The 19,296-nt window shown below is 41.1% G+C and overlaps 1 protein-coding gene across 5 annotated transcripts in view; it reads left to right on the forward strand.

Annotated features, from left to right (window-relative positions):
* The window catches only part of MTUS1 (microtubule associated scaffold protein 1), a 198,962-nt gene that overhangs the window by 173,481 nt on the left and 6,185 nt on the right, over positions 1-19,296 (forward strand). For 3 of the 5 annotated variants that reach the window (XM_075127881.1, XM_048848140.2, XM_048848141.2), the window contains 4 exons: positions 10,339-10,553; positions 11,590-11,695; positions 12,905-12,978; positions 13,101-13,196. In XM_075127881.1, the coding sequence (XP_074983982.1) occupies positions 10,339-10,553; positions 11,590-11,695; positions 12,905-12,978; positions 13,101-13,196 (491 nt within the window). Of the gene's footprint in view, positions 1-5,503; positions 5,621-10,338; positions 10,554-11,589; positions 11,696-12,904; positions 12,979-13,100; positions 13,197-19,296 lie in introns of all 5 variants that reach the window. The other 2 variants (XM_048848138.2, XM_048848137.2) reach the window with 1 other exon arrangement.

The following is a 19,296-nucleotide window of genomic DNA, read 5'->3' on the forward strand; positions in this document are numbered from 1 at the left end:
ACATTAGATTTGTCTATCTGAAACTACCTTCTAGTTGCTAAATATAGTGTTCCCTATAGTAACTGCTATGTCTCCAAGGCTTAAAAAAAATTGCCTTAATGTTACAAATGAAATTGAACTAACTTAATGGATAAGTAGAAAGCACTTTCTTCCTTCTCTGGGTTTTGTGGCATTTACCTACGGTTACATCTGTGCTCTGTGGATTTGTAACCATGCATAGTTGAATCTTTTATTGAATGTAATATGTTAGCATGGTTGATGTATGGAACTGTGGTGGGAAGTGCTTTATGTTGGGGGGAGGGGGAAGGAGAGATGACAATTGTGAAGCATGCACTTGTTCAGGCAGTGTACTTGGAAAGGGGCTGTGAAGTGTAGGAAAAGCTCAAATGGGCATTTATTTATTTATTTTTAATGCTGAAGTTTATTCTACCAAAAGAGAGCATCCTCCAGTTAATGAAAAATGTATTCTTCAAAGCTAACTTTAAACACCATTTGAATAGGCAAAACATTTGAGTTGAACAAACTTTTCTCCTAGAGTGTCTGAATTAATAAAGAATTTTTTCTAGGTCAGGCTGGGGAATTAATTGGCTCTTTTTCACAGTGTGCCCTTATTACTTTTGCCAGATAATATTCTGAAGAACTCTATGCTTTTTAATCGTGTTTTAACATGGTAGGGAATAGGGCTGTGCAAACTAGTCCCAAACAATTTGAATCTTGCCTGTCTTGTTGTCAAACAACTTAAATTTTTAAGAATTTACTAGCTTTAAATTTTTGATAAATTTCAGTCAGTGGATTGCTTGAAATACTGTTTCATGTGCACTGTTCAATGCATTATTACCTTGGTTGATCACCTTGATTATATGGTACTTCTGTTCCTCTAAAATGGAGAAGGCATTTTGTTGATTCTCTCAAGACAACAGTCAGGGATTACTGTGACTGAAAACATTGTAGCCTGAGAGAGGCTAGCCTTCACCTTTCTCATCCAAGTAAAACAGGCAGTATCTGCCCTGGTCTATTCTACAAACTTATGTCAGTATAACTGCATAGTTCAGAGGTGTGGAAAATCCCTGCCCCTGTGTCACGGAGTCCCTGGGCGATGCTCTGGAACTGCTCCCCATGAAGTCAGTCAGGACTCTGGGGTAGTCGCCTTTCTGTGAGCAGCCTGTCTTCAGGACACACAGCTCACACAGCTTCCACCTTCCTGGGTCTGACCTCGGAGCATTCAGCATCCTCTGCCTCTCCGTGCGCTTCCCACAGCGAGTCCGCTCAGGCGGTGCTCCTGGGGAAGCCAGAGGGTCCTGCACCCCAACTTCGCAGTCAGACGTGACTCTCAGCCAGCCAGTAAAACAGAAGGTTTATTAGACGATAGGAACATGGTCTAAAACAGAGCTTGCAGGTGCAGAGAACGGGACCCCTCAGCTGGGTCCATTCTGGAGAGCAGTGAGCCAGACAACCACGTCTGCACTTCACTCCATGTCCCAGCCAGCCCCAAACTGAAAACCCCTCCAGCCCCTCCTCCTCTGGGCTTTGTTCCTTTCCCGGGCCAGGTGGTCACCTGATTCCTTTGTTCTCCAACCCTTCAGCTCTCACCTTGCAGGGGGGGAAGGGCCCAGGCCATCAGTTGCCAGGAAACAGGGTGTAGGCCATTCTCTGTGTCCAGACTCCTGCACACACATGCCCTCTAGGGCACTGCAATGATCATACACCCTTACCCCACCCCCTAGATACTTAAGAACTGCCTAGGGGAAACTGAGGCACCCCCACACTATTCAGAGGAAACATTAAGAACAGTCCCACTTCGTCACACCCTGTGTGACAGATTGACCTAACTCTCTGTGTAGACGGTGCTATGTCACCTGGAGGGCTTCTCCCATCAATATAGCTACTGCTTCTCGGGGTGGTGAAGTGCCTGCGCTGATGGGTTAAGCTCTCCTGTTGGCAAAGACAGTGTTTTCACTAAGCGCTACACGCTGTGCCGCTGGGAGTCCCCTTCTTCCAAGGTCATGTTACCTCCCTCACCACACTTTGAGCAGAGGAAAAATCCTAGAGTTCTTCAAGGAAAGAGCACCCACTCCCCTCCACCTCCTGCTGCTGTTCTGGGGGTGGCTGCTCTACATCCTGGTAAATGCTTCCTCTATCAAGGCCTCCAGTTCATACTTGTGAAGAGCCCAGTATTTTGAGGTGCCCACTCTATCCCTCATTGTTACCTACCTTTCAGAGGGGTTGCAGGGCTAAGATCTCTACCCACTCAGAAGCAAACACTTCTATCAGGTATGTCAATTTTAGGATGGCTGCTGCACTGCTTCTGCCTTAAATTTATTTTTGGTAAGGAACCCAGCAAAATCCTAGACTTTTTTCACAAAACCTATGTAAAGAAAACTTCACTCCTATGAAGGTTTGCAAAAAGCAAACACAAAAGGTACATATATAGCAAATAGGTATTTTGTTTCTAAATCACTGCAGTGTTGGCAAATAGGTTCCTGACTGTTATCCCAGCTGTGGCAGTGAAAATGCATCATGTGCCTCAACTCAAATCACATGAAACTCTCTGTGTGGGGTAGAGATTGATTTGTAAGCTTCTGTCATGTTTCTTGTTACTGACTAATAAATGCCTATCTTGCCCCTTCTTCCTGCCCACAAACCTACACGCTCCTACTCTATTATACAAATTAGAACAGTTCTTCCTTGGACACTGGAAATAAAGTGAAGTTGCATTATGTGGGATCTCTATGGTATGCATCTCATTCATTCAAACATCTTCCACAAATGCACATTTGTGGATTATCTCAAGGTTACTTTTTGTCAGACATCCTGAATTCTAGTACTACGATCCTCTCTTAAATCCAAATTACAAATTGGCTGAACAAGAACTAATGTGGCTATTCACTAAAGGTTTGGGGGTTTTCTTTGACTTCCTCTGTTTTATTAAACCGTATGTATCGTCCAAAATACTTGAGGTGGCAGTTTAAAACGCTATGTCCCCAAGGCAATGTATGGATGCTTTTGTTAATATGCAAGTGAAGGCAGCTTCTTTACCTAGAGACAGTAGAGACAAATGAATAATCTGGACCATTCAAATAATGAAACGAGATAGGTGTTAAAAATAATGGAAGAACCAACACAATGGGTCATTTGAAACACTTTGCTATGATGCTCTCAAATTAAATAATCCAGGTTAGCAATGGCTGCTTCATAGCTCTCTCTCTCACCACCATGCTATAAACGGAGATCAGAGTTCTGCATAACAACACCAGTGATGTTACCCGCTGGCTCTCTGCCTGCTCCTTTGTATTGTTTTAGTGATCGTAACCATCACTACTTACCCTTCCCTCAAAATACAGAACTATGCCAGGCAAATATATTCAGTGGCTTTCAGCTGACATGGTATTGATAAAAATTCAAATGTTTAACTTGCATTTCCAAAGGAAGGGGCTATTGTAACTTAGGAGGAATAAAGACAGATTTAAAAGAACCCTAATGCTGTTAAATGACAACTTTCTTCCTAAAGTAGCATATGAAATCAGGATCAGTTACAAGCAATAGTCAGGAATTTTTGTGCATTTGGGGAAATTATGCAGTGTTGTAGCCATATCAGTCCCAGGATATTAGAGAGACAAGGTGGATGAGGTAGTATCTTTTAGTGGACCAGCTTCTGTTGGTGAGAGACAAGATTTCAAGCTTACACGGAGATCATCTTCAGTTGAGTGTGTGGCAATGTCTGTTTGAAGGTGAAAAGCTCAGTTTAAAAATGAATTCTGATCAGCAACCATCCCAGGCAGATGAATGGAGTTGGCAAACTGTTCAAGTCTTTTGAAGATGGGGCTAATTTATGTAAATACTCACTTTACACAACTGTTTGTTACATAACAAAGCTTCAGTGGCTTCACTCATAGTTCACTTGCAGACAGGGATGGCAGGTTTGTATTAATTTTTGGTGGTGCCCAGAACAGGTCCAAGTCCACCCCCCTCACCACACACACACACCTGCATATTGGTGCACATAACAAAATTAATGGGGTGGGGCTGAGGGGTTTGGAGTGTGAGAGGGGGCTCAGGGCTGGGGCAGACGGTTGGGGTGTTGGGGGATGAGTGTTTTGGGATGTGGGAGGGGGCTCAGGGCTAAGGCAGAGGGTTGGGCTCTGGGGTGGGGCCAGCAATGAGAGATTCATGGTGCAGGAGGCGGCTCAGGGAGAGGCAAAGGGGTGGGGTGTGGGCTCTGGTTGGGGTGGGGCTGGATATGAGGAGTTTGGGGTGCAGGCAGGCTGCCCCAGGACTGGGGCCAGAGAGGACTCCACAGTCCCCCCAGCAGCATAGGCACCACAGGCCCATATAACTCCCTGCCCCTGCTTGCAGAATTCCAAATGGATACAGTGCCTAAAACCAGAGTGCAAGTGTTAATCATTCAGTAACTCAACCTCCCTTGCTCTTGATGAATGAAAGGTAATTGTAAAGATGTAGCAATATGACAGCTACAGAACTTCAAGGCATTCTGATTGGAATACTGAAGTAGTTGGACTAGTAGTACACTTTAGGGATCCTGACTAAGATACTGCAACTTATTTCACATGGTTCAAGCAAAGCTGTGACACTGACAAGCATTTCATATAATGCATGTACAAAAACTTGTAACTCCCATGCTGCTGTTACACACTCTGCCAAGAGCACAAATTTTTGGGGAAGGAAGGTATTTAAATCAAGTATACTTTCTATACACTATCACTTCCATTTCTCTTCGTGCGTGTGTGCGCAGAAAGGGCACAACAGTCAACACCAACAACTATGTCTCCCCCAAGATTACACCTGTCACTTCTGTGGGAAAATCTGCAGGGCACGAATTGGGCTCCTAAGCCACTTAAAAACCCACCAGTGAACCCCCTTGGCAGACATCATCCTTGCATTGAGGGATAGCCAAAGAATAAGATATAAAATTCTTGCCTCCAACTAATCCAAGGTTTAGTATCCTTTTAGCTAGGTCTCTGTTTAAATAGCTTAGATAAGCCTTTAATTTTCTTTAATAAGCCTTGAGACTGCATGGAAATGAAACCTTATCCAATGGTATTCAGTGGTCAGCCTTCGCTATCCAGACTATACTCTGCTGCCATGACTCAAATGTACTACTTTATTTTCCCTTATAATCATGCTACTTGTATGCAGATGACGGTTTATATGGCAGAGCTTGTTCAGCTGGTCATGCTACCAATAGAAAAATGCGTGTGTGTGTGTGTGTGGGGGGGTGTATGTGCCCTTTTGCTCTGAGTTGTGAACATTTATATACAGATTTGCTGTGGTAGAATTAATAAGTATAGATACTTGAATGGAAAGCAGATGTTCAAAGTACCTTTTAAATGGGGGGAGGGGGAGGAAAGAAATTTAGTTCTTTGTTAAACTGGATTAATGGAAACATTAAGAAACATTCTGTATTTCTAAAAGATTGCTTTCCATTCTCCATGCTGCCTGCAACTATCTCATAATAATCTTATTGTATTTCTGCTCTATTCTTTAGAATGTAGCCTAATATACCATGAGTTTCAAAAATCCTGGATTAACTGGCTAAAGCAGTCATGTAACAGTGAGCATAACTGGCAATGCAGTACTCCATTGTTTGAAAGTACACAAGAATGTATGTTCTAAATTCAATTTACTCCTGTTTCATTTCTTCTTGGAAAACATAGTTTACACACCCATTGCTAGGCTTGGTATCGTGGTAATGCATGGGTCGCTGGGAAACTGCATATTAGCTGCTGGAAAATATATCTTAAATGATTCATAGAATGTTACCAATGATTTCTGAGGGGACGAAAGGCTAATAGTGGGTACACTGGAAGGGCAGTGGAGGGTGAGAAAACCTGGATTTGTGCTGGAAATGGCCCAACCTGATGATCACTTTAGATAAGCTATTACCAGCAGGACAGTGGGGTAGGAGGAGGTATTGTTTCATATTCTCTGTGTGTATATAAAGTCTGCTGCAGTTTCCACAGTATGCATCTGATGAAGTAAGCTGTAGCTCATGAAAGCTTATGCTCAAATAAATTGGTTAGTCTCTAAGGTGCCACAAGTACTCCTTTTCTTTTTGAGTATACAGAAGCTTGTCCAACTAGCATTTTGATGATGATGTGGAGAAATCGCTTTTCTCTGGTCTATTATCTCTGTGTAATGAACATGTTAAATAGGTATTCATCTTTAGGGACATAGGATTTCAGTTTATACCTTGGAAAAAGTAAAAAGAAAAGGAGTACTTGTGGCACCTTAGAGACTAACCAATTTATTTGAGCATGAGCTTTCGTGAGCTACAGCTCACTTCATCAGATGTTTACCGTGGAAACTGCAGCAGACTTTATATACACACAGAGAATATGAAACAATACCTCCTCCCACCCCACTGTCCTGCTGGTAATAGCTTATCTAAAGTGATCAACAGGTGGGCCATTTCCAGCACAAATCCAGGTTTTCTCACCCTCCACTCCCCCACACAAATTCACTCTCCTGCTGGTGCTAGCCCATCCAAAGTGACAACTCTTTACATAATCAAGTCGGGCTATTTCCTGCATAGATCCAGGTTTTCTCACATCCCCCCCACCCCCATACACACACAAACTCACTCTCCTGCTGGTAATAGCTCATCTAAACTGACCACTCTCCAAGTTTAAATCCAAGTTAAACCAGAACATCTGGGGGGGGGGGGGGGGGGGTAGGAAAAAACAAGAGGAAACAGGCTACCTTGCATAATGACTTAGCCACTCCCAGTCTCTATTTAAGCCTAAATTAATAGTATCCAATTTGCAAATGAATTCCAATTCAGCAGTTTCTCACTGGAGTCTGGATTTGAAGTTTTTTTGTTTTAAGATAGCGACCTTCATGTCTGTGATTGCGTGACCAGAGAGATTGAAGTGTTCTCCGACTGGTTTATGAATGTTATAATTCTTGACATCTGATTTGTGTCCATTTATTCTTTTACGTAGAGACTGTCCAGTTTGACCAATGTACATGGCAGAGGGGCATTGCTGGCACATGATGGCATATATCACATTGGTGGATGTGCAGGTGAACGAGCCTCTGATAGTGTGGCTGATGTTATTAGGCCCTGTGATGGTGTCCCCTGAATAGATATGTGGGCACAATTGGCAACGGGCTTTGTTGCAAGGATAAGTTCCTGGGTTAGTGGTTCTGTTGTGTGGTATGTGATTGTTGGTGAGTATTTGCTTCAGGTTGCGGGGCTGTCTGTAGGCAAGGACTGGCCTGTCTCCCAAGACTTGTGAGAGTGTTGGGTCATCCTTTAGGATAGGTTGTAGATCCTTAATAATGCGTTGGAGGGGTTTTAGTTGGGGGCTGAAGGTGACCGCTAGTGGCGTTCTGTTATTTTCTTTGTTAGGCCTGTCCTGTAGTAGGTAACTTCTGGGAACTCTTCTGGCTCTATCAATCTGTTTCTTTACTTCTGCAGGTGGGTATTGTAGTTGTAAGAAAGCTTGACAGAGATCTTGTAGGTGTTTGTCTCTGTCTGAGGGGTTGGAGCAAATGCGGTTGTATCGCAGAGCTTGGCTGTAGACGATGGATCGTGTGGTGTGGTCAGGGTGAAAGCTGGAGGCATGCAGGTAGGAATAGCGGTCAGTAGGTTTCCGGTATAGGGTGGTGTTTATGTGGCCATTGTTTATTAGCACTGTAGTGTCCAGGAAGTGGATCTCTTGTGTGGACTGGACCAGGCTGAGGTTGGCGGTGGGATGGAAATTGTTGAAATCATGGTGGAATTCCTCAAGGGCTTCTTTTCCATGGGTCCAGATGATGAAGATGTCATCAATATAGCGCAAGTAGAGTAGGGGCTTTAGGGGACGAGAGCTGAGGAAGCGTTGTTCTAAATCAGCCATAAAAATGTTGGCATACTGTGGGGCCATGCGGGTACCCATAGCAGTGCCGCTGATCTGAAGGTATACATTGTCCCCAAATGTGAAATAGTTATGGGTAAGGACAAAGTCACAAAGTTCAGCCACCAGGTTAGCCGTGACATTATCGGGGATAGTGTTCTTGACGGCTTGTAGTCCATCTTTGTGTGGAATGTTGGTGTAGAGGGCTTCTACATCCATAGTAGCCAGGATGGTGTTATCAGGAAGATCACCGATGGATTGAAGTTTCCTCAGGAAGTCAGTGGTGTCTCGAAGGTAGCTGGGAGTGCTGGTAGCGTAGGGCCTGAGGAGGGAGTCTACATAGCCAGACAATCCTGCTGTCAGGGTGCCAATGCCTGAGATGATGGGGCGCCCAGGATTTCCAGGTTTATGAATCTTGGGTAGTAGATAGAATATCCCAGGTCGGGGTTCCAGGGGTGTGTCTGTGGGGATTTGATCTTGTGCTTTTTCAGATTGATAGAAACAGATTGATAGAGCCAGAAGAGTTCCCAGAAGTTACCTACTATAGGACAGGCCTAACAAAGAAAATAACAGAACGCCACTAGCGGTCACCTTCAGCCCCCAACTAAAACCCCTCCAACGCATTATTAAGGATCTACAACCTATCCTAAAGGATGACCCAACACTCTCACAAGTCTTGGGAGACAGGCCAGTCCTTGCCTACAGACAGCCCCGCAACCTGAAGCAAATACTCACCAACAACCACATACCACACAACAGAACCACTAACCCAGGAACTTATCCTTGCAACAAAGCCCGTTGCCAATTGTGCCCACATATCTATTCAGGGGACACCATCACAGGGCCTAATAACATCAGCCACACTATCAGAGGCTCGTTCACCTGCACATCCACCAATGTGATATATGCCATCATGTGCCAGCAATGCCCCTCTGCCATGTACATTGGTCAAACTGGACAGTCTCTACGTAAAAGAATAAATGGACACAAATCAGATGTCAAGAATTATAACATTCATAAACCAGTCGGAGAACACTTCAATCTCTCTGGTCACGCAATCACAGACATGAAGGTCGCTATCTTAAAACAAAAAAACTTCAAATCCAGACTCCAGCGAGAAACTGCTGAATTGGAATTCATTTGCAAATTGGATACTATTAATTTAGGCTTAAATAGAGACTGGGAGTGGCTAAGTCATTATGCAAGGTAGCCTGTTTCCTCTTGTTTTTTCCTACCCCCCCCCCCCAGATGTTCTGGTTTAACTTGGATTTAAACTTGGAGAGTGGTCAGTTTAGATGAGCTATTACCAGCAGGAGAGTGAGTTTGTGTGTGTATGGGGGTGGGGGGGATGTGAGAAAACCTGGATCTATGCAGGAAATAGCCCGACTTGATTATGTAAAGAGTTGTCACTTTGGATGGGCTAGCACCAGCAGGAGAGTGAATTTGTGTGGGGGAGTGGAGGGTGAGAAAACCTGGATTTGTGCTGGAAATGGCCCACCTGTTGATCAATTTAGATAAGCTATTACCAGCAGGACAGTGGGGTGGGAGGAGGTATTGTTTCATATTCTCTGTGTGTATATAAAGTCTGCTGCAGTTTCCACGGTAAACATCTGATGAAGTGAGCTGTAGCTCACGAAAGCTCATGCTCAAATAAATTGGTTAGTCTCTAAGGTGCCACAAGTACTCCTTTTCTTTTTGCGAATACAGACTAACACGGCTGTTCCTCTGAAACCTATCATTATGCTTGGAAAAAGTAATTAGCTAAGTTTGAACTGACATACTAGTTTGAGGAATCCAGTAGTGAAATAAGATCCAATTAAGTAAAGTGGTAAATCCAATTAAAATCTTCATTAGGGCACTCCAGTCTCTGTAGTGAGAAACATGTCACTGATAAATTTTCTGTTGTGAACCAGTCATTTTTTTAACTGTACATGAAGTGCTTTCCCCCCCTTTTTTTCTGATCTTAAGGCCCCATCTATACTTATAGAGCTGTAGCATGTGTGGTGAGGAGGCTCTATGCCAATGGGAGAGAGCTCTCCCATTGGCATAAAAAACCAACCCCCTGAGCCGCAGAAGTTCTGTCGGAGAAACTCTCCCACTGACATAGCACTGGGCACATGAGCACTTACATCAGTGTAACTTACGTTGCACAGGGGGTGTGGAATATGCATACCCCTGAGCAACGTAAGTTTTACCAACATAGGTTACATCTACACTGCCATCTAACTCTAAACTTAACCCTCAGCCTGAGAGAAACTGAATGGTCACTGTAATACTTTCAAGAACTCTTACAGACAGCAGATTGCCTCTTTAGGCAGCCTTAGAGGTGGCACTCTTTTTACAAGTAAATCATATTTTGTGTCATAATCCTGCTGTGTGGAATTTCCACTGCTATCTTTAGTACCTATAATGTAGACAAGCTCTGAAATTATGATTGGATTTAACAAGTCAAATTACTGACTCTTCATTTTTAAATCTTCAGTAACCACTTCTGCAGCCTGTGAGAAATTGGAGAGAGACAGGAATGAATTACAAGCTGCTTATGAAGGGTTTGTGCAGAAGCTAAATCAGCAACATCAAAATGATCTGACAGAGCTGGAGGAAAGACTTAAACAATTTTACACTGGAGAGTGTGAGAAATTACAGAGTATCTGTATTGAAGAAGCTGAAAAATATAAAGCACAACTCCAAGAGCAGGTCTGTGGTATTTGAATTAGAAGAGTTCTCTGGGGCTTTTGAAGCTTTCTTTGAGAGATTAGTAACCCAGCTACATCAAGTTTCATCTTGTACAATTTAACAGGCAGCAAATGTGCTTTACCAATAATTCATTCCTTTCTATGGTAAACAAGTCTCAAAACAAGCATGTTTTTATTCTAATAATGTTACCACTTAGATGATTTACCTTCATCTAAGATTAAACTCAACTTGATCTTGTTAACAAAATGTGTCTCTAAAATGTTTTCCAATGCTTAAATATTAAAGGAGTACTTAAAATACATAGGATAACTAGAAATGTGTTTAAAGTCAGTGTTGGGCTTCTGGAGCCTTAATGGTCATTTAAAGCTTTGAGATACAGCAAAACTGATCTACTTGATACCTTTGCCACCTTGAAAGCATTAAGCCTGTTAAACACCTCACTGCTTTGATCAAATGTCAAGTCTTTCCCACCTACAAAGCACTGCTCATGGTTTACTTCTTGCTATCTTAGACTATTTATCTCTGCTTTTAACTCAGGTTAGCAGCTCAAATTCACCCCCAGGCTCTATTATAGGTTTAACTTGAGCTGCTAACCTGAGTAAAAAGTTGTGCCCCTCCCTGATTTTTTAATCCAAATTAAGAACACACTTTTTTGCACTGTAGAAATACCCTTAGTGCTACATACTCCATTTTATGTGCTGTTGCAACAATTGAGAATAGCCGGGACATTCTAGTTCAGTCACCTGATTTGATTTGATTTGATTTGGGAACTGAAGTTGGAGATATTCTAAGTGAGGGGCCTGTTAGCTTCAGAACTTTGTTGCTCTGACAGTTTATTTCACATTCATGGCACCTTCCAAGATTGATTTAGTTAGGCTTTGTTTAAAGAAGGTTCCCTTAGGAGGACACGTTTTTGTTTACTTGGTGAAAGGAGGCAGAAATGTATTAGGTGACTTTCTCCCCCCCCCCTCCCCCCCTTAAGGATTACATAGTTGTATAGGAAATTTTTTTTTTAAATCTTACCATCATCTTGCAGGTGGACAACTTAAACATTACGCATGAAAACTTCAAGTTAGAACTCGAAAACAGCCATGCAGAAAAAATAGATAAGCTGAAAAAGGAATATGAATCATCTCTTTCAGGCAAGTGCTTTGTGTTCCTTCATGAAGTGGAACATACACTACCAGATAATTCTCTAACAGTTCTGCATGTTAAGAAATGTCAAATGATTTTTAATTTTTTGAGAGCCAACCTATTCATTCAATATCCGCTGTTCCTGATGATAAACAACCTTTGAAACTGTTAATCAGCTGAAGTTCTCATTTTGGGACTCAATAGTCTTAGTTATTCCTGTATGTAAAATAAATCTCATTGAGTTAAAAATTAGGGTGAGATTTGAAAGCAGTATAAAAGATTTAGACACATTTTCTAATTCTTTAATGAAAGTTGCGTCTACATTTTCTAGGCTGCTTTCAAAATCTCAAGTTCAGTAACTTGATCATTCTGTAGTTTTTGTTGCTAAGTGCTAAGGAGCCCCATAAAATTGGCTTTCTTTAAAATCCAAATACAGTGAAGACACAGTTATTCCCATTCTGACCTGGAGAGGCCTCTCTTTGGCTGAGCATTAGTTTCCCTAGTAGCTCGGAAACTATGTCTGGAATTCAGTTTTTCTGCGGGGGGGGTGGAAAGTCTGGTCAGTATTTGGAAATTCTTTAAGATAACCTGCAATACCAAGCAGTTTTGAGCCTTAACTTAGTCCTTAAAAGAGAATAAATGTGTTTCATCTCTTAATAACCCATTTTATAATGGCTCAATTTTATATACATTGGAATCAGTGACAAAACTCCCATTGACTGCAAAGGAAACAGGAACAAGCCAAAAGAATCTACAGTATTTCACAGACGTATAAAATGGTGCAAAGATAATGAGCCTATTCCTTTAGGAGTTCCTCATAGACAAATATTTTAATTACAACTTTTGCTTTTTTTGTTTGTCAGACATGCATATTTAGTTGAGTGCTAACAATGTGTTCAGTGTATGCAATTCCAATAGCTTTTCATTGCATATAGCTAAGTACTTAGTACTTTCAAAGCTGATATTTTAGTGAGCAAACTTATGTATAGTGTACCAGAGATGTGAGGGACCAGTCTATGAATGCCTAGAAGGCAAATCACTTGGACATCTCATCTGTTTTCAAGCCAGAGTAATGATGATTAATATTACTAGCTCTATTCAATATTCTTGCTATTGACCATGAATGCATATATCACCTTTTAACTATGACTTCTCTAAAATATGGTTGACTTGTTATGCAGTGTTGTAACCATCTGCAAATCTGGTATTTATTTCAGAGCTCAAGAATGCCAATGAATTGGAAAGGAATTCATTTGAAGATTCATTTAAAGAGAAACAGGAATCATTAGAGGTTTGTTAGGGGTGTGATTCACAAGACTTTGCAACAATTTCAAAACCAAGGAGGGAGAGATGTTTTTGGAGAGAGACATACCCAATTTCTGGCCTCACTCTTACACTGTGTTTTTGTTTTAGAAAAAAATTGATGAATTAAAAAGGGAAAATGAATCTTTAAATGAAAAGTTAAAGTTGGAAGAGCAAAAACAAATAGACAAAGAAAAAGCAAATCTGGTAAGTATTGAGCTTAATTTTTTTAATTCTCAAATGCACAGCATGATCAAGTCTATTTTTCCTTGTATACAGTAACTGACTTCGTACCCTTTCAAGGAATGTATGTTGCTGTTTGTTACATGGTTCCATCTCTCCAGATGGATCTTCAGACATACTAAATTTGTTTAGTTTGCAAAAGTTAATGAAAATAGATACGGGATTTCTATTTTTTTTAAGGTGGTTTTTTGTTTTGGTTTTGGGTTTTTTTGGGTATTCCTAGGGTTTGCTTACAGGTAGGGACACTATCAAGTCTTCAGTTAGTAGCAAAGGTACATATGCCAGTAGAAATACTTGAAATTAGATGGGTAAATGGATAGTAATCAAAATATAACACATTTAAAAGTACACAATTGTTGAATAACAATTGGTACACAATTAGCAGTAGGTTATTCTGCAATTATAGCAGTAGGTAGTTCCTGCAAAGTTAACTGTCAGAAGTATGAACGGTTTTGTATAAGTAGGACCACCGTGTGCATCTTCCAGCTTAGTCCAACCTGCTTGACTATTCCCAAAAATACTGAGTAACTGGTTGTGATGGGTTAGACCCCCCACTTCTGGGATGCCACTTGATGTACTGGGATTTCACCTGCTCCACCAGCCTGTATTCCCTCTCCCTGTTTTGCTGAATTAAGCTCTCTGGCCTCTTGCAGTGCGTGTGCGCACACACACAGAGGTAGGGCCACACCAGCTGCAGACACAGACTGAAGTCAGCTCTGTGTGGGAGGATTCACCCAGCACTGACATGCACACCCCCTTTGGGGAATAAACACAAAATAATACTGTCTTGCGCTGTATAGAAAGATCTGCACAGCACAAGCTCCTAAAAATTCAACCACTCCCTGAAGAGAGACATGCACAACTTCTTGCCCCCCCCATTAGAAATTGCACAAACTAGCTTTAATAATAAACAAAACAAATTTATTAACTACAAAAGGCAGATTTTAAGTGATTATAAGAGATCGCAAACAGAACAAAGCAGATTACTGAACAAATAAAACAAAACACGTATACTATGCTTAAGATCTTAGAAACAGGTTTCAAGAAGTAATTTCTCACCCTAAATCTAATTTTAGGCAAGTTGCAGAGTTTCTGTAGTTTAGAGTTCCAGTTATTTCTTCTTACAGACTGGACCTCCGTCTGATGTCTACACTGGCACTTGAACGACAAAACTTTTGGCCCTATCTGTGTGTGTGTGCTGCAAGAGGCTGGAGAGCCTAAACCTTTTGTCTTTCAGAGGTGTTAAACCCACCCCCACCTGCAAAAGAGACAAGTTTTGCCAGAACAAGTGCCAATCTGAACAGAGCATTGTTGGCAGGAGAGCCGACAAGCAGCGGCTACACTGCCTGACTTTTAGTGGCACGGCTGTAGCAACACAGCCATGTTGCTAAAAGCTGTATAGTGTAGACAAGCCCTCAGTCTGGACTCACCCTTGTCTTTTTCTCAGGTTAGTTCCTTTGTCCCTTCAGGTACTTTCAGCAGTCTTTCTTCTTGGGTAGGCAATGGAGGAGAGTCTAGATCAACCCCCTCCCCAGCCTTAAAAAGGATTTACCTAAGGCAGGAAACCTTTGTTTGATCCCCATCCCCCTACAGAGGAAAAGTACCAGCAGTGTCCAAGATGATATTTTGTATCTGGTGATCTTATCACCTGACCTGGTAGTGTCACAGCTACATCCCAGGATGCCTCTCAGGAAGGAGAGAGATTAGTATCAACAAAGCCTGTTGCCAACTGTGCCCACACATCTATTCAGGGGATGCCATCATAGGGCCTAATCACATCAGCCATACTGTCATACTGGTATTCCCTGAAGTGGTCATGAGATTGACTGAAAGCAATGACTTGTTCTAACATTCTTGTAACTTCTTCATTGCATGAGTTGTTTTGGGGGCGTTTTTTGGTTAACCATAGTATTGCAATGTATGTCCTAGAAGCAACAGAGTTAAGTTTTTGGTCTGAAGGACAGCAACCAGAGCATGGTGAAGCGGGTTTTATCAAACAGTTAACTTGAATGTTAAAGGTTGAAATGTTTCTAAACTAGAGAAAATATTACTGTTGGAGGAACAAGTTAAATTTTAATATCGGGATATGAAAACATCAAGCATACTTAAAGGGATCTTGCACTTATGATTGAATTCTAAATACAAAAATGTATACAAAAAAATCTGTGGTGTTCCTGCTTTAAGAAGTGTGCTCTGAATGAGATTTTTCCTGCATTCTGGTGGGATAGGCATGTTTATCAATATTTTCAACTTGGCCTATAGTCATTTCTTAGAAGACCAAGTCAGATTTCAAGTTTTTCAGGCTACTCTAATGCTGGTAGACATCAGACACTTCAGTCTTTTCTGTGGGGATGGTTCTCCTGGTTGTCATTTTAGCTGTAGCAAACTATCAGTTTGTCTGCTTCTTGCTATTTGTAACCTGCTTCTGAAGATTTTACACAATTGTATGCTTGCGAATATGCTATGTTGTGGCAGCTACTGATGTATGTGCACCCATTAATTCACTTATGGACACAGGGTAGAGGCTTCTAGTCGATGGGTGGTCTCCTATCTCCAGTGTTTCTTTTTGAAAAGTTTTGTCTGTCCTTGTTAAGATTTACTTTGAACATGAAAGCTATAAAATAAGGTTAAAGGGCCAGATGCTGCCCTCCCTTTACACACTGTTCAGGAGACCACAGTACTAGAAAAGGATGGTCAGAGAAGACCTGAAATCAGTTTGAGGGGAGCGGAATTCAAGCAGCAGCATCCTGGCAAGACCCATAAATCATGGACACATACAGGTTTTAGAGGCCTGCAGAGCCAGTAAGTGGGAGGAGGATTTTCTATGAATTTTTCTCTTGCAGAGTGCAGAAATACTGCTGGTTTTATCTAGTGGAAACCATTGTCACTCACAGCAGAATTTATTTCCTTCCTTCCCTCCCTCTTGCTCTGCCTCCTACCAGTGCAGTGGGAGGAACCAATCGTAGCACACTTCTTGAGTTGTGTGACTGGGGAGGGAGAGATGAGGGCAGACCAGAGGGCAACATGGATGGACTCTGGGGTTGGGACCATATTTTTCCATGAATTTATTCTTCAGGCACAGAGTAGGTTGAAGGGGCAGTAGGCTCAGTGTCTTTTATGCAGCTGGAAATGCTTCTCCCAGCCTGATAGCCTGAATAGGAGAGAGTGACAGTAATTCGAGGTGAACCATGGGCTTGAGTCTTCCCTGCTTCAGATTTTTCAGTGGGAAGGATTAATTGGCCAAAACAGTTTTCTTCAGTGGCATATTTGTAACTCTTATTTTAATTTAACTTTATAAATCTGCTTTCGGAGTGGGGAAGAGGAGAAAACTTGCTTGCTGACACACGTGGTTCTGAATGTGAATTTTGAATAACTTAAGTTTTATACCAAGACTTCTGGTTTCTTTGCGCCCCCCCCCCCCCCCCAAAAAAAAAAAACTCAAAAAACAAAAAAACCACCAGTAAAACCTAGACTGACACCTTTTGTGTCATTTGTGTCTCCCTATCTCCCAGCTTCCTCACAACAGTATTTAGGGAAAGGATCACTCTGCCTTTTGTCCTTTGTGTACATATTATTTCATTCTTGGCCTTCTCTGAGATCAGAATCCAAATTCTCTTGCTTACTTTTTGTCCAAGGGTCCAAATAGAAAGAATCACAAATTAAGCAGACATTAAACACAGCTGCACCAATCACTCAAATATATGATGGCTAGTTAGGCTCTCACCTTAATTGCAATATGTACTGGTTGTCACCTGAAGGCCTTGCATTTACCAAAGCCCTCCATTTTTAGCCTAAAAGACTGTTGCATCAAGTTTCAGCCTGCCCCTCCGTCTGTGTGGGCTGTATCCCACAAATGTGCATGTTGTCTGGGGGTTGGGGTGAGAGAGAGGAGAGTCCTTTTCTCTCTGATGCGATAATGAAGACACTACTCAATTCAATACACCACTGTTTGCTCCAAATACACACAAACAACTTTCATCCCAGTTGCACAATTAATTTTATCTTTAAAGAAATAGACATGTTTCAACAGTGTTGGCTTCTCTCCTTGTTCTAGTTTTTACCTACATACTGACTTGGATTTAATAGGCCTTTTTCTTCTTATTGCCTGTGACTTCAGTTGTGAAACATAAACACTTTTACCATGGAAAAAGAGGCCTGGTAGAGGTTAATTTTACAAAATAACTAGGGCTGTGGATTAATCTCAGTTAACTAAAGAGATTAACTCAAAAAAATTAATCCTGATTAATCGCAGTTTTAACCACACTGTTAAACAATAAATACCAATTGAAATGTATTAAATATTTTGGATGTTTGTCTACATTTTCATATATATTGTATTCTGTGTTGTAATTGAAATCAAAGTGTATATTTCAGTTCACCTCATACAAGTACTGTAGTGCAAACTCTGTCCTGAAAGTGCAACTTACAAATGTAGGGTTTTTTGTTACAAAACTGCTCTCAAAAACAAAACAATGTAAAACTTGAGAGCCTAGGAGTCCACTCAGTCCTACTTCTTGTTCAGTCAATCGCTAAGAGAAACAAGTTTGTTTACATTTACACAGGATAATGCTGCCCTCTTCTTATTTAAAATGTCACCAGAAAGTGAGAACAGGCATTCGCATGGCACTTTTGTAGCCGACATTGCAAGGTATTTATGTGCCAGATATGCTAAACGTTCGTATGCCCCGGCCTCCATTCTAGAGGACATGCTTCCATGCTGATGACGCTTGTTAAAAAAATAATGCGTTAATTAAATTTGTAACTGAACTCCATGAGGGACAATTGTATTTGAATTGCCCTGCTCCGTTTTATCTGCATTCTGCCATATATTTAATGTTACAGCAGTCTCAGATGATGACCCAGCACATCTTCATTTTAAGAACACTTTCACTGTAGATTTGACAAAACATAAAGAAGGTACCAATGTGAGATTTCTAAAGATAGTTACAGGACTGGACTCAAGGTTTAAGAATCTGAAGTGCCTTCCAAAATCTGAGAGGGATGAGGTTTGGAGCATGCTGTCAGAAGTCTTAAAAGAGCAACACTCCAATATGGAAAATACAGAACCTGAACCACCAAAAAAGAAAATCAACCTTCTGCTGGTGGTATCTGACTCAAATAATGAAAATGAACATGCATCAGTCCTCACTGTTTTGGATTTTTATCAAGCAGAACCCATCATCAGCATGGATGCATGTCCTCTGGAATGGTGGTTGAAGCATGAAGGGACATATGAATCTTTGGCACACCTGGCACATAAATATCTTGCAACGCTGGCTACAACAGTGCCATGAAAATGCCTGTTCTCACTTTCAGGTGACATTCTAAACAAGAAGCGGGCAGCATTACCTCCTGCAAATGTAAACAAACTGGTTTGTCTGAGCGATTGGCTGAACAAGAAGTAGGACTGAATGGACTTGCAGGCTCTAAAATTTTACATTGTTTTATTTTTGAATGCAGTTTTTTAGTACATAATTCTACATTTGTAATTTCACCTTTCATGATAAAGAGATTGCACTACAGTACTTGTATTAGGTGAACTGAAAAATACTATTTTTTTTACAGTGCAAATACTTGTAATCAAAAATAAAGTGAGGACTGTACACTTTGTATTCTGTGTTGTAATTGAAATCAATATATTTGAAAATGTAGAAAACATCCAAAAATATTTAAATGGTATTCTATTATTAACAGTGAGATTAATCATGATTAATTTTTTTAATCTTGACAGCCCTAAAAATAACCCTTTACAGATCCACATCACTTACTAACCAGTAAATATTAAGCTTGCTAGCAGGTACAAGTCATACCATGCAGCAAGACAATGTTAGTATAGTTGAATAATATGCAACTGTATGTTATGCAGCTAATAGTAGTATGAAAGCTGCATAGGGGAATTATAAAGTGCTGCTTTCAAACTGGAAAGAGGATTAAATGCATGTAAAATTCAAAGGTTTAAAGTTCAGCTTCTGAGTTACTCATATACAAGAAAAGTTGTTTGAGCGCTACAAAATATCTGAGTGACTCTGTGTGCATGCATGTGTACATATATATATTTTAACCT

The sequence above is a fragment of the Caretta caretta genome, chromosome 4, assembly GCF_965140235.1.
Source record: "Caretta caretta isolate rCarCar2 chromosome 4, rCarCar1.hap1, whole genome shotgun sequence".
In the NCBI taxonomy this organism is placed as follows: Eukaryota; Metazoa; Chordata; order Testudines; family Cheloniidae; genus Caretta; species Caretta caretta.